Genomic DNA, 15417 nt, shown 5'->3' with positions numbered 1-15417 from the left:
CGAGTGTGTGCAGTCATACTAAGCACATTAATTCGGCGGTATGCATCCATAGTACCAAGGCTAGCGTCGACTTCTGGAGCGTTGCACTGTGGGTAGCTATCCCATAGTTCCCGCAGTCTCCCCCTGCCCATTGGAATTCTGGGTTGAGATCCCAATGCCTGATGGGGCAAAAAAAACATTGTCGTCAGGCCCCCTCCCCCTCTGAAATCAATGGCAGACAACTGTTTCGTGCCTTTTTTCCTGGGTTACCTGTGCAGATACCATACCATGGCAAGCATGGAGCCCACTCAGCAGCAGCCATGAACATTAGCACTTCATGCATGATTGTGCAGTTTATGCTGAACCAGAACCTGCAAAACCAGGCAAGGAGGAGGCAGCAGTGCGGTGACGAGTGATGAGGACATGGACACAGAATTCTCTCAAACCGCGGGCCCCCGGGGCTTTGGAGATCATGGTGTTAATGGGGCAGGTTCATGCTGTGGAACGCTGATTCTGGGCCTGGGAAACAAGCACAGACTGATGGGATCGCATAGTGTTGCAGGTGTGGGACAATTCTCAGTGGCTGCAAAACTTTCCTATGTGTAGGGCCACTTTCATGGAACTTTGTGACTCACTTTTCCCTGCGCAGAAGCGCAAAGACACCAATATGAGAGCAACCCTCACACTTGAGAAGCGAGTGGCGATAGCCCTGTGGAAGCTTGCAACACCAGACAGCTACCAGTCAGTTGGGAATCAATTTGGACTGGGCAGACCTACTGTGGGGACTGCTGTGATGCAAGTAGCCAAAGCAATCACTGAGCTGCTGCTACCAAAGGTGGTGACTCTGGGACATGTGCAGGTCATATTGGATGGCTTTGCTGCAATGGGGTTCCCTAACTGTGGTGGGGCGATAGATGGAACCCATATCCCTATCTTGGCACTGGAGCACCAGGGCAGCCAGTACATAAACCGCAAGGGAAACTTTTCCATGGTGCTGCAAGCACTGGTGGATCAAAAGGGATGTTTCACCAACATCAACGTGGGATGGCCAGGAAGGGTTCATGACGCTCGCGTCTTCAGGAACACTAATCTGTTTAAACGGCTGCAGCAAGGGATTTACTTCCCAGACCAGAAAATAACTGTTGGGGATGTTGAAATGCCTATAGTTATCCTCGGGGACCCAGCCTACCCCTTAATGCCATCCATGGCTCAAGAAGCCGTACACAGGCAGCCTTGACAGTAGTCAGGAGCTGTTCAACTACAGGCTGAGCAAGTGGAGAATGGTGGTAGAATGTGCATTTGGACGTTTAAAGGGTCGCTGGCGCACTTTACTGACTTGCTCAGACCTCAACCAAACCAATGTTCCCATTATTGTTGCTGCTTGCTGTGTGCTCCACAATCTCTGAGAGAGTAAGGGGGAGACATTTATGGCGGAGTGGGAGGTTGAGGCAAATCGCCTGGCTGCTGATTACACGCAGCCAGATACCAGGGCAGTTAGAAGAGCACACCAGGAAGCACTGCGCATCAGAGAAGCTTTGAAAATCAGTTTCATGACTGGCCAGGCTATGGTGTGAGAGTTCTGTTTGTTTCTCCTTGATGAAAACCTGCCCCCTTGATTGACTCATTCCCTGTAGGCCACCCACCCTCCCCCTTTGATCACAGCTTGCTTTCAAAGGAAATAGTCACTATCATTTAAAAACCATGTATTCTTTATTAATTACAAAAAATAGGGAGAGAACTGACAAGGTAGCCTGGGTGGGGTGTGGGAGGAGGGAAGGAAGGAAAAGGCCACTTCAAAACTTGTTGAATGACAGCCTTTTGCTTGGGCTGTCCACTGGGGTGGAGTGGCAGGGTGCATGGAGCCTGCCCCCCCCCCCGCCACGTTCTTGGGCATCTGGGTGAGGAGGCTATGGAACACGGGGAGGAGGGAAAGCGGTTCTACAGGGGCTGCAGCGGCACTCTGTGATCCTGCTGCCATTCCTGAAGCTCCAACAGACACCAGAGCATGTCCGTTTGATCCCGCAGTAGCTGCAGGATTGCATCCTGCCTCCTCTGATCTTCCTGCCACCATCTCTCCTCGTGTTTGTGCCTTCTGTCCTTGCGTTCGTTGATGCTTTCCTGTACTGTGATACTGTGTCCTTCCACTCATTCAAATGAGCTCTTTCACGGCAGGTCAATTGCATGATTTCAGAGAACATTTAATCTCGCGTGTGTGGTTTTTTTTTTTTGCCACCTTATCTGAGATAAGCCTCCCTCCTCCGTCCCAAAGGCTGAAAAATTTGCAGCTGCGGGAGGGGAAAAAACGGGGAGAAGTATTTTAAAAGATACACACACTGTTCTGTAAAATGTATTCTTTCACGGTGAACAACACTATTCACATTACATAGCACATGTGATTTCGGTATAAGGTCGCATTTTGCATCTTAATATTGAGTGCCTGCGGCTTTGGTGTTAGAGATCACAGACGCAGGGCTGGGCAACAGAATTCAGCTAGTATGCGACCATGGTAAGCCATTGTCTTTCAGCTTCTGCTACCTCCAGAAAAACAGTGCCCGCCTTTCCCATACCAAGCAAAGCCCGTTGAGTTCTGTGGTTTTCAGGTTAATGTGTAGCAGCAGAAACCAAACTAACCCTCCCCCAATCCAGTTCTCTGGAATGATCACTTTACCCTTCCCCCCACCGTAAGGCGGGTATCAGGGAAGATCCCTGCTAGCCAATCGCAAACAGCTCAGCGCCAATACCCCACCCCCTCACTTGGCTAACTGCAGGGAAGGATTTCTTTTCAGCCACAGGTAAACAGCCCCGTAGGGACGGCCACCTCTGTCCCCTTAACTAAAATTCCCGTATTTCAACCAGGTTACCATGAATGATATCGCTCTCCTGAGGATAACACAGCGAGATAAAGAACGGATGTTGCTTGAATGCCAGCAAACACCAGGACCATACGCTGCAATGCTTTGTAATGCAATGATACCAGATTACCATGCCATATTAGTAGCAAGTAAAGTGTCCTACCATGGAGGACGGAATAAGGCTGCTCTGCTCAGAAACCTTCTGCAAAGGCTTTTGGAGTACCTCCAGGAGAGTTTCATGGAGATGTCTCTGGAGGATTTCCGCTCCATCCCCAAAAATGTTAACAGACTTTTCCAGTAGCTGTACTGGCCACGAATGCATCCCAAGTCCTCAGGGCAAATTAATCATTTAAGAAGTTTGCTTTTAAACCATGTGTAATATTTGCAAAGGTACACTCACCAGAGGTCCCTTCCATGGCTTCATGGTCTGGGATACTGCCTTGGGAGGGTTGGGAGGCTACTTCAGTCAGGCTGAGAAAAAAATCCTGGCTGTTGAGAACAGTGTGCTGTGTGCTCTCCGTAAGCTCATACTCCTCCTCATCATCTTCCCTGTCCGCAAAATCCTCAGGCATGGCTGAGAGTACCCCCTCCTCGGAATCCACAGTCAGGGCTGGGGTAGTGGTGGCGGCCCCCTCTAGAATTGCATGCAGTGTAGAAGCAGCATGTCTGCGGCTCTGCACCAGACTGTCCGTTTGGTTTTCTGGTAAGCTTGCCTGAGCTCCTTAACTTTCATGCGGCACTGCAGTGAGTCCCTGTTGTGTCCTCTCTCCATCATGCCCTTGGAGTCTTTTTCAAATGTTTTGGCATTCCATTTTTTGGAACGTAGTTCTGCTAGCACAGAATCCTCTCCCCATACAGTGATCAGATCAAGTATCTCCCGTACAGTCCATGCTGGAGCACTTTTTCGATTCTTGGACTGCATGGTCACCTGTGCTGATCAGCTGTCCATGCTGGGCAAACAGGAAATGAAATTCAAAAGTTCCCGGGGCTTTTCCTGTCTACCTGGCGAGTGCATCCGAGTTCAGATTGTTGTCCAGAGCGGTCACAATGGTGCACTGTGGGATAGCTCCCAGAGGCCAATACTGTCAAATTGCGTCCACACTAACCCTAATTCGAACCGGCAATGTCTATTTCAGTGCTACTCCCCTCGTTGAGGAGGAGTACAGAAATCAATTTTAAGAGCCCTTTATGTCGAAGTAAATGGCTTCGTTGTGTGGACGGATGCAGGCTTAATTCGAGCTAAACGCGTAGTGTAGACCAGGCCTTAGTAGTTATCCAATCACTTCAGTCAACTTTTGTACCAGAAGACTGGAGCATAGCTAATGTGACACCAGTTTTTTAAAAAGGCTCCAGAGGTGATCCTGGCAATTACAGGCTGGTAAGCCAAACTTTATTACCAGGCAAATTAGTAGAAACTATGGTAAAGAACAGACACATAGCTTAATACAATTTATTGGAGAAATGTCAACATGGCTTTTGTAAAGGTAAATCAGACCTCACCAATCTATGGTAATTCTTTGGGGGGGTCAACAAGCATGTAGACAAGGGGGATCCAGTGGATAAAGTATACTTGGACTTTCAGAAAGCCTTTGACAAGTTCCCTCACCAAAGGATCTTAAGGAAAGTAAGCAGTCATGGTAAAAAAGGGAAGGTCCTCTGATGGATCAGCAATTAGTTAAGACAGGAAACAAAGGCTAGTAATAAATGGTCAGTTTTCCGAATGGAGAGAGGTTTAATATAATAATTGATCTGGAAAAGAGCAAAATTTGAAGTGGCAAAATTTGCCGATGATACAAAACTACTCAAGATAGTGAAGATCAAAGCAGACTGCAAAGCGTTACAAAGGGATCTCTCAAAACTGGATGCATGGGCAAGAAAATGGCAGATAAAATTCAGTGTTGATAAATGCAAAGTAATGCACATTTAAAAGCATACATACAAAATGATGGGGTCTAAATTAGCTGTTACCGCTCAAGAAAGAGATCTTGAAGTTCTTGTGGATAGTTCTCTGAAAACATCTGCTCAGTGTGTGGTCAAAAAAGCTAAAGAATCCTAGGAACCATTAGGAAAGCAATAGATAATAAGACAAAATATCATATTGCCGCTATATAAATCCAAGGGATCCCCACACCTTGAATACTGCATGCGATTCTCTTTGCCCCATCTCAAAAAAGATATACAGTATAACCTCAGAATTATACCTTGGGAATGGAGGTGGTCCATAGCTCTGAAATTTTCATAATACTGAACAAAACACAGCTCTGGCTCCAGGAGTTCGCACTCTCGGCCAGGTTCCAGAGGCAGCTAGGCAGCTTCCTTGCAGGCAGCTTCTTTCCTGGGCAAGCTTGTTTCCCTCCCAGCTGGGAGGGGTGGTGGTAGTGAAAACAGTATGTCACCCTCCTAGTGGGGTGTGTGAGAAAACAGCACCCACGGCTTACAGGAAAGCAGCACATACTCCAATGCTGCTCCTGCTCTGGTTGCCTTGGGCTGGCAGTGGGGGCTCACAGCTTTGTCTGCAAATCTCAGCAACCTCCTAACTGTAAGTGGGTACCCTCCGTGTGGAGATGGGGGTAGGGGTGGGGACAGGCAGCCCAGATGTCCTATCTTTAAGATGCAATACAGGCACAGTACAGTGTTTTTCATCTCCGCTCCTGCCTGATTGGTTACTTCTGGTTTCACATTGTGTCCGGTTGACCGATCAGTCCGTAACTCTTGTGTTCGTATATTTGAGGTTCTATTAGAATTGGAAAAGGTACAAAGAAGGGCAACAAAGATGACTAAGGGTATAGAACAACTTCCATATGAGGAGAGATTGAAAAGACGGACTGGTCAACTTGGAAAAGAGATGACTAATGGGGGATATGATAGAGATCTATGAAATCATGAATGTTGTGGAGAAAATGAATAGGGAAGTGTTATTTACTCCTTCCCATAACAAGAACCAGGGATCACCCAGTGAAATTAACCAGGGATCACCCAATAAAGTTTAAAACAAAGGGAAGTTCTACTTCATACAAAACACATTCAACCCGTGGAACTCGTCAGTGAATGTTTTGAAGTCCACAACCACCTAAATCAAAAAGAATTAGGTAAGTTTGTGGAGGATAGGTCCATCAATGGCTGCTAGCCAAGATGGTTAGAGCCCTACACGCTAGGTGTCCCTAGCCTGTGACTGCCAGAAGTTGGGAGTGGACAACGGGGGATGATCACTTGATAATTTGCCTGTTCTGTTCATTCCCTCTGAAGCACCTAGCATTGGCCACTGTCAGAAGACAGCGTATTGGGCTAGATTAGAGGTGGGCAAACTATGGCTGCCCGTGGGACCGTCCTGCCTGGCCCTTGAGCTCCTGGCCAGGGAGGCCAGCCCCTGCTCCCTCCCCCACTATCCCGCCTCTCCCGCAGCCACGCTGCTGCTGTGCAGGCAGCACTCTGGGTGGTGGGGTTCCACGCTCCTGCCGAGCGGAGCGGCAGCGTGTCTGGCTCCAGCTGGGTGGCACGGCTGCCAGACATGCTGTTCTGTAAGGTAAGGGGGCCGGAGGGTTGGATAAGGGGCGGGGAGGTCCCGGGGGGAAGTCAGGGGACAGGGCGCAGGTGGTGGTTGGATAGGGTGGAGGTTCTGGGGGTGAGGAGATGGGGAAGGGGGGGATTAGATAAGCGTGGGAGCCCTGGGACTGTGGATAGGGGTCAGGGGACTGGGAGCAGGGGGGTTGGAGTCCCAGGGGTGGTTAGGGCCAGGGAGTCCTAGGAGGGGGCGGTTGGATGGTCAGGAGTTCTGAGGGGAGCAGTCAGGTGGTGGGAGGGCGGGCAGAGGTCAGGCTGTTTGGGGAGGCACAGCCTTCCCTACCCAGCCCTCCATACAGTTTTGAAACCCCAATGTGGCCCTTGAGCCAAAAAGTTTGCCCATCCCTGGGCTAGATGGACCATTGGTCTGATCGAGAATTGCTGTTATGTCCCAAACAAGCAAATTTTTAAGTGATCCAACAAGCTGCCCTTCCATTTTCAACTTGCCATGCAGACTTTGGACCACATTGAACCACACCCAAACAAACCATGGAAGATGCAGCTACTTGATGCACAAGTGAAAAATCAGACTCCTCTTCATGGAACTGTGGTGAGAACATTGAAACCATTGAACACATCATAATGCAGATTCGGAGATTAACTGAATAATGTCCATTGTGTTATAGAGGAGGCCTTGGAATGGCTTATGATCTATAGAATGTTGCTCTGCAGATGCCATATGTGAGAGAGGGACTGTTAACTTGTGTCTGTGTGCAGTCACTGGAAGTGCACGATGTCCTTGTTCCCTATACCTAAAATGTGTGTTCCTCCTCACTTGACCTTCAAAGTTAATAAAAACTGACTTCTGATAACACATTTAAGCTATAAATTACCAATCCTGGTGAATGAGACAAGCTTTCAAGCCACACACAGCTCATCTTCAGGTCTGGAAAAGGTACTCCCAGCCTCACAGTAATCTGTCCCACTTTGCATTTTGTTTAACATAAGTAGTTAGCGCACATTGTTCCACTTTGAATGGTCAATTACAATTATATATGTATATAGTCTCACCTGCTTTGTCTCTCTAATATCCTGGGACTGACACAGCTACAATTACACTGTATACAGTCCTGTTGAAAACTTCCTGGTGTAATACATGGTTGTACACAGACTATATAAAGACCTTACTCAAATTTTGGAGTATATCTGTGCTTTGTTCCTTCTTTGTGTGGTGTCTAGAAAATGAACACGAACACCTTAATATCAGTATTCTGCTTGCTTTGTCCCTGAGTTCTGTGGCCTCTCAACTGTCAGTGAATATGAAGACAGGGTAATTAACCTAATTTGAAACTGGTTAAATAGGCATTTGTTTGAGACTACAGCTCTTGTTGAAATAAGTCTTAACTAAAATAATGTAGCTACCATGAACCCCAAGCACAAGACTCTTCAGGAGAATGTGAAATAAAACTATTCATTCTATGGCTACAAGTTTGTCATAACAGGGGGAAAAACTCTGAGCATAATTTTCCTGCTTTGTCTGTAACACTCTTGTATCTGTGACTCACCCGCAATGGTGGCTCCTGTCCCATGGGGTTGGGCCTGGCTCCCTACTCTGGATGTTGCAGCTTAGGTTTGACTCTCCTGCCCCGTCTCATGAGTTTTGGGGAAGACTAGGAGAACCAGGCAGAGGAACAGACAGGCTAGTGAAGGGAATGTGTGGTGTTTGGCAGAGTTGTGGTGCTCGTTGGGTGTGTTTTTTTTTGATGGTGGTGGTTTGGTTTGTGTTTCCCAGACTAGCAGGACTTAAGTGAGAAGGCTATGTCAGATACAGAGGCAGCAGTAGTAGTGACCCAAGCAGTGGAAGACACATTGAAAATGACTGTCTGTAGAAGCTCCGGTATGTACATGATCCTGGAGAGGGTACCTGAAAAGTTTAGTCTGCATGAAGTGTTGCCTGATGGAGCTGATGGAAGAAAAGATCCGAGGAGTGGGAACTCTGGTTGAGTTTAGAAGGGAGTTCGAACAGATGGAGACATGAGGAGGCTGAAGGGAAAAGTGCAGACTTGCAGATGGAAGCAGGACCAAGGAACTCTGAGGAGAGACTGCTAGGTGAGGAAAGTGGACAGTGGAAGCATGTGACTAAGAGAACCAGGCAGAGGAAAAGACGGGCTAGTGAAGGAGAAATAGAGCTCAGGAACAGGTTTGTGGAGTTGGAAAATGAAGAAGGGGTACAGCAGGTGGTCACCGAAGGTGGGAGGGCAAGGAAGAAGAAGAGCAGCTAGTCCTGTAGGAAGAGGGGAAGAGTCAAGGGAGATAACACCGAATATGAGCCCCAGGAGCATACAGGATGGATTGTGGAGGATTGCAAAGGACAATAGAAATCAAGATGACTTGCAGCCAGAGGGAACAGGGGATAGACTGGAGAATCACACTATCACCAGGAAAAGACAGGTCTATGTGATTGGGGACTTCTTACTGAGCAGAATAGACATGCCTATAACCAGAGCTGATCCAGAGAACAGAAGAGTGTACTGTCTGCCGGGTGCTAAGATAAGGGATGTGGACCTGAGTCTGAAGAGGATCCTAATGGGAGCGGGAAAGAATCCACTGGTTGTCCTTCATGTAGGAGCAAATGATACATTCCAGCGAGAATCTAGCCATATCAAGGGAGACTATACCAGGCTGGGGAAGACACTTTAGGAAGAGGCAGAATCCCACTGAAGACCACCTGAGCCTTGATTTCCTTGAGAAGGCAACAAAGGTGTGACAAGATTATTCATTAATGATCTGGAGAATGGCGTGGACTGCACTCTCAGCAAGTTTGCAGATGACACAACTGGGAGGAGTGGTAGATACGATGGAGGGACCTAGACAAATTAGAGGATTGGGCCAAAAGAAATCTGATGAGGTTCAACAAGGACAAGTGCAGAGTCCTGCACTCAGGACGGAAGAATCCCATGCACTGCTACAGACTAGGGACAGAGTGGCTAGGCAGCAGTTCTGCAGAAAAGGACCTAGGGGTTACAGTGGACGAGAAGATACGAGTTGACAGAGTGCCCTTGTTGGCAAGAAGGCTAATGGCATTTTGGGCTGTATAAGTAGGAGCATTGTCAGCAGATCGAGGGACGTGATCATTCCCCTCTATTCGACATTGGTGAGGCCTCATCTGGAGTACTGTGTTCAGTTTTGGGCCCCACACTACAAGAAGGATGTGGAAAAATTGGAAAGAGTCCAGCAGAGGGCAACAAAAATGATTAGGGGGCTGGAGCACATGACTTCTGAGGAGAGGCTAAGGGAACTGGGATTGTTTAGTCTGCAGAAGAGAAGAATGAGGGGGGATTTGATAGCTGCTTTCAACCAGCTGAAAGGAGGTTCCAAAGAGGATGGATCTATACAGTTTGATTTTTACTTTGACTCTGCTTTCACAACCTACTCTATCATTCCTATATATTTTTTGTATCCTGGAATTACTTGTGTCAGTAGATGATGTCCACACAGTTTCCCATTCCCTGGCTGGTTCCAGAGACATGAAGTTGTCACATGTGGTCCATAACGGTTTTTGTGATTTCTGGCATTGCTGAGGTATGTTATCCATAACCTGCCAGATGGAGAGGCCTGGGTGGTCTCCACCACCATTACATTCTCATGCTATGGCTGTATCTCGAAAGATAGCTGAAGTTTCAATGTTTGCTAATACAGAACGCCATAATAGAAGTGTTGATTTTAAAAAGTTCCCATGATGATTCATGTCTGATTCAGCTGCCTTTACACAAGTTGGGTATGGCAGCTTCTTGTCCACACCAATGCACAGTACTCTGCAACTAAATATACCATGGCCAAGGCCAGGGTTTGTAGCACTGGGCCTGTTGATTCCCAGCTGGTATCAGTTAACTTTTGAATCATGTTGATGCAAGTCTTCACTTTAGAAGCTTCTTTCTTGAGGTGGCTGTCATCCACAGTGGGCCCAATACAGTTCAGAATCATACATGCCATCACTTTGTGCTCAAGAGGGAGATTAGCCTACAACTAGAAGAGTGATCTGCAGGTTTTCTAGGCTTTAGCAGTGCAATGATTGTAGCTTCTAATCACACCAGGGATTTCACCAGTCTGCAGGATGTTGGTGAAAATCTTCTTCATACATTTCCATACCAGCAGACCCAGATTATATAGGAATTCAGAACAGACATCTTTTCCTGCTGCTTTTCCCAATTTTGCGGCTACAATGGCTGCATCTATCTCCTCACCTGTGAGTGGTCCTTTGGGACACTGGAATACATGTGAACATCACCTACCCATGTTGATGCTGGACTTGTGTGTGATACTGTTTGTCCACTAGCTGTTTTCACATCCACAAAAGTTTAGCAGCAATGGCATTGATTTTCACCTGCAGCATGGTGGCATGTGTGGTATTTGCAGCCCCCAGCTGTCTCAGCAGGTTCCAAGCGTGTCTGCTCCAGAGTGTGAAGTTTAGACCTTCTACACATTCAAGACAGCAATGTGGGTTCTATGCATGTACAGTAGCAAGTGAAATAACTATCTTTGTCTAAACATTGTTTAATCTGTATGCCACCCAAAGTTACCAAAATCCATCCTTCCAATTACACATCCAAACTATATTATACCAACAAGCTAAACTTGTGACTATTATAACGATAAAGACTGATACTCAACTCCTTTAAACAGTCATTTATCTATTACTCCTGGGGGAATTCTGTGCTGTATGTGTGCATAATTAGTGAGCCACACATTTTAATTTTTCTGCAAAGAAAAAAGCTTCTGCTGAAATGTTGCTGCAGTTCTGCTTTTTGCCCACCAGAGGGCGCTGTGGTGAAAGACCACAGCAGCAGGTCCCAGACAGATAGGGAAAAGAAAGAGCCTGCCATCTTCGCAGCGCCTGTCGGGGCAGGTCAGGAGACAGGGGTTATGGGGAGACAGACAGCATGGGGCTGCTCGTGGGGGAGGACAGACTGGGGCAGGGGCTGAATGGAAGTGGAGGCATAGGGCTGGGGGGGAGGGAGGTGCAAGGCCACATGGTGATGGGGGACATGATGATAGAAAGCTGGCTAGATTGTAGTGATCAATGGCTTGATGTCTAATTGGCAGCTGGTATCAAGCAGAGTGCCCCAGGGGTCAGTTTTGTTCAACATCTTCATTAGTGAGTCCTGTGGCACCTTATAGACTAACAGACATTTTGGAGCATGAGCTTTCGTGGATGAATACCCACTTCGTCGGATGCCACATCCGACAAAGTGGGTATTCACCCACAAAAGCTCATGCTCCAAAACGTCTGTTAGTCTATAAGGTGCCACAGGACTCTGCTGCTTTTACAGATGCAGACTAACACAGCTACCCCTCTGATACTTGATCTTCATTAATGATCCGGATGATGGGTCGGATTGCACCCTCAGCAAGCTTGCAGATGACACTAAGCTGGGGGGAGAAGTAGATAGGCTGGAGGGTAGGGATAGGGTCCAGAGTGACCTAGACAAATTGGAGGATTGGGCCAAAACAAATCTGATAAGGTACAACAAAGACAAGTGCAGAGTCCTGCACTTAGGAAGGAAGAATCCCATGCACCACTATAGGCTGGGGACCAACTAGCTAAGCAGCAGTTCTGCAGAAAAAGACCCAGGGATTACAGTGGACGAGAAGCAGGATATGAGTCACCAGTGTACCCTTGTTGTCAAGAAGGCCAACGGCATAGTGGGCTGCATTAGTAGGAGCACTGCCAGCAGATCAAGGGAAGTGATTATTCCCCTCTATTCGGCACTGGTGAGGCCACATCTGGAGTACTGCATCCAGTTTTGGGCTCCCCACTACTGAAAGGATATGGACAAATTGGAGAAAGTCCAGCGGAGGGCAGTGAAAATGATTAGGGTGCTAGGGCACATGACTTACGAGGAGAGACTGAGGGAACTGGGCTTATTTAGTCTGCAGAAGAGAAGAGTGAGGAGGGATTTGATAGCAGCCTTCAACTACCGGAAGGGGAGTTCCAAAGAGGATTGAGCTCAGCTGTTCTCAGTGGTGGCTGATGACAGAACAAGGAGCAATGGTCTCAAGATGCAGTAGGGGAGGTCTAGGCTAGATATTAGGAAACACTATTTCATTGGGAGGGTGGTGAAGCACTGGAATGGGTTCCCTAAGGGAGATGGTGGCATCTCCATCCTTAGAGGTTTTTAAGGCCTGTCTTGACAGAGCCCTGTCTGGGATGATTTAGTTGGTGTTGGTCCTGCTCTGAACAGGGGATTGGACTAGATGACCTCCTGAGATCTCTTCCAATCCTAATCTTCTATGATAGAGTGCAGAGCTACATAGGGACAGAGGGTGGCTGAGTGTGGGCACAGAGACACATGGGGACAGGGGTGCAGGGCCACCTGGGGATGGGAAGATGGGGTGTATGAGTGGGGGTGGAGGGACATGTGGACAAGGAGTGCAAGGACACATGCAGTGCAGGAACACACAGAAACAAGGCCATATGTGCCTGACTGAATGGGAGAGGCTATGGGTAAGCCAGGGTCTGCATGGGGGAAGCTCCCTAACAATCCCTTCCCACGCCCCCCAAAATACCTGTTCCATACTTTTCCCACCCATACCCAACAACCCTCCAAGTTCACACCCAGGCGCTTTCCCAGAAATTTACCGGTACTTCCCTCTCCCTCATTACCCCTGACTCCCCCAAGCCTTTGCACTGCTTCTGAGGGATGTGGGAAATATAGTTCTGTATTGTAGATTAAATAAATTACTCAGAGTTCTGTAGTAATATGCCTAGTAAGGAATCTATTTGTCAAAAAACATTTCCTGAATCTTTTTTGTTCTCTCTATTGTTACCCACATACTTGCTGACAGGTATTTTGAAATAAAATGACCAAAACTAATTGAAACTGGTGAGATTATATTGTGTTATTCTAACAAATAAAATATGCAGAATTTTTAAGGTTTTTTTGCAGATTTTTAATTTTTTGGCGCATAATTCCCCCGGCTTAATTAAGCTCAAGAATTTTGTTTACCCTACATAGAATTTCTAACACTAAACTGTTAAGTACTACCTGCCAGGCAAACAATATTTTCCTGTAGTTCCAAATAGCACATGAAGACACACTGATGTGAAATGAAGCACAGTGAAGGCCACCTTGGAAGTTAATTACAGCAAAAGAGCATGTCTGTAGCTAGAGGACAGATTTCTTAGTGGGATGACCTAAACGCACAAAAACAGGAGTAACGGACTTTATTAGCAAGCCTGGCAGCATTAGTTGATATGTTTCAGAGGAGTAGCCATGGTAGTCTGCATCCAAAAAAACAATGAGGAGTTCGGTGGCACCTTAAACACTAACAGAGAAATCAGTTGGTCTTTAAGATGCCACCAGACTCCTTGTTATTAGTTGACAAGATCACCCAATAGTACATAAGAACAAGTGACACAGAATTGATAGGAGACAGGGGCGGCTCCAGGCCCCAGCACGCCAAGCGCGTGCTTGGGGCGGCATGCCGTGGGGGGCGCTCTGCCAGTCGCCGGGAGGGCAGCGGGCGGCTCCGGTGGACCTCCCGCAGGCGTGCCTGCGGGAGGGTCCACCGGAGCCGCGGGACCAGCAGACCCTCCGCAGGCAAGTCTGTGGGAGGTCCACCGGAGCCACGGGACCGGCAACCAGCACCATGCTTGGGACAGCGAAATGGCTAGAGCCACCCCGATAGGAGACTATGATAAAGCTGAACAAAGCCAGCCATTTCAGATATACATCTAACCTACATTACTGGGTATTAAAAATATAAACATCTTTCTTAAAAGTGTTAATGCTACAACACTGTAATAAGTAGTTACGCACTACAGAGTACTTTGCAATTATCCACCGATCTAACTAGGTTCTTATAGTCACAACCATTACCACTGTATCTGAGCACCTCCCATAAGTAGTTTTAGAGACACTTCTGTTATCAAAAATCTTCCTTATGGAGATCACAAATATGACCATCGCATAACTAGAGCACAAATCTCTATTACTACAATTTAGATTCAGAAAGTTCATTCCTGCTTGCTGCTTGATCAACCCCACCAAACAAATGCAACATGTAACACTAGGGTAACAGTCACCACACAGACCTGCCCTAGCCTCCCCGCCACAGCCTCCCCCACACGCCTCGCTAGGCGTGACCCCCACAGGCCCCCTCGCCACAGCCTCCCCCCCACGCCTCGCTAGGCGTGACCCCCACAGGCCCCCTCGCCACAGCCTCCCCCCCACGCCTCGCTAGGCGTGACCCCCACAGGCCCCCTCGCCACAGCCTCCCCCCCACGCCTCGCTAGGCGTGACCCCCACAGGAGGGACGGACTCTAACCCCCACTCTGCAAGCGGCGCCCAGAACGGGCGCAACCCCCCTCTCGGAGCAGTCTTTCGAGACCACCCCCAGCGGGGGGGACCGACCAGAGACCCCCGGCACCGCAAGGCTCAGGCAGCCAGCCGGTCGCGAGCCCCCGCCCCTCACTCAGGTAAGCCCCCGCCAGCCGGGCTCCAAGGAGGGCGGGCGGGTCCCGGCGGCCCCCGCGCCCCGCTCCCCACGCTACCTCCCGGGTGGTGACCTCCTCCTTCTCGGAAATCTTCAGCAGTAACCGGTCGTTCTCCAGCTCCAGCGCCCGCACCCGATCGATGTAGACGGCAAGGCGGTCATTGAGCTGCCGCAGCTCCTCCTTCTCTTGCAGCCGGGAGATGCGGGCGGGGGAGAGCGGGGTCCCGCCAGCGGCGGCGCGGCTCGGGGTGCCCGACATGGCGCTCGCTTCGCGGGACGAGCAAGCCGCGCGCTCATTCAATCCTGCCACACTGAGGGAGGGAACGGCAAGATGGCGGAGGAAACCGCCTCCCCGCTGCGCGGTGCCACCTGGGAAATGAAGTCTCCGCGCCAAGATGGCGGCCGGCGGCTGTGCTCTGGGAGCGGCCGAGGGAGGCGGGGAATCAAAGATGGCGGGAACCCCTACCGAGGAGCATGCTGGGGATTGTAGTCTCACTCTGGCCTCCATTTTGTGGCCCCATGCCAAGAAACCTGCATCCGACTCCGCGCCGTGTCTGTGTAAGCCCTTATTTCCTGTGTGTACGGCTGA

General features: G+C 48.8%; 1 protein-coding gene across 1 annotated transcript in view; it reads right to left on the bottom strand.

Moving 5' to 3' along the window:
* Positions 1–15167, bottom strand: part of LMNB2 (lamin B2) — an 81688-nt gene extending 66521 nt beyond the window's left edge. Inside the window, exon 1 of the mRNA XM_044998283.1 lies at positions 14887–15167. Coding sequence (XP_044854218.1) covers positions 14887–15087 — 201 coding nt within the window. The 5' untranslated portion in view covers positions 15088–15167. The remainder of the gene's footprint in view (positions 1–14886) is intronic.
* Positions 15168–15417: the final 250 nt, after the last annotated feature.

Source organism: Mauremys mutica, chromosome 24 (genome assembly GCF_020497125.1).
Source record: "Mauremys mutica isolate MM-2020 ecotype Southern chromosome 24, ASM2049712v1, whole genome shotgun sequence".
In the NCBI taxonomy this organism is placed as follows: Eukaryota; Metazoa; Chordata; order Testudines; family Geoemydidae; genus Mauremys; species Mauremys mutica.
Note: the sequence above shows the minus strand (reverse complement) of the source record. Positions and strands in the feature narration are given on the sequence as shown.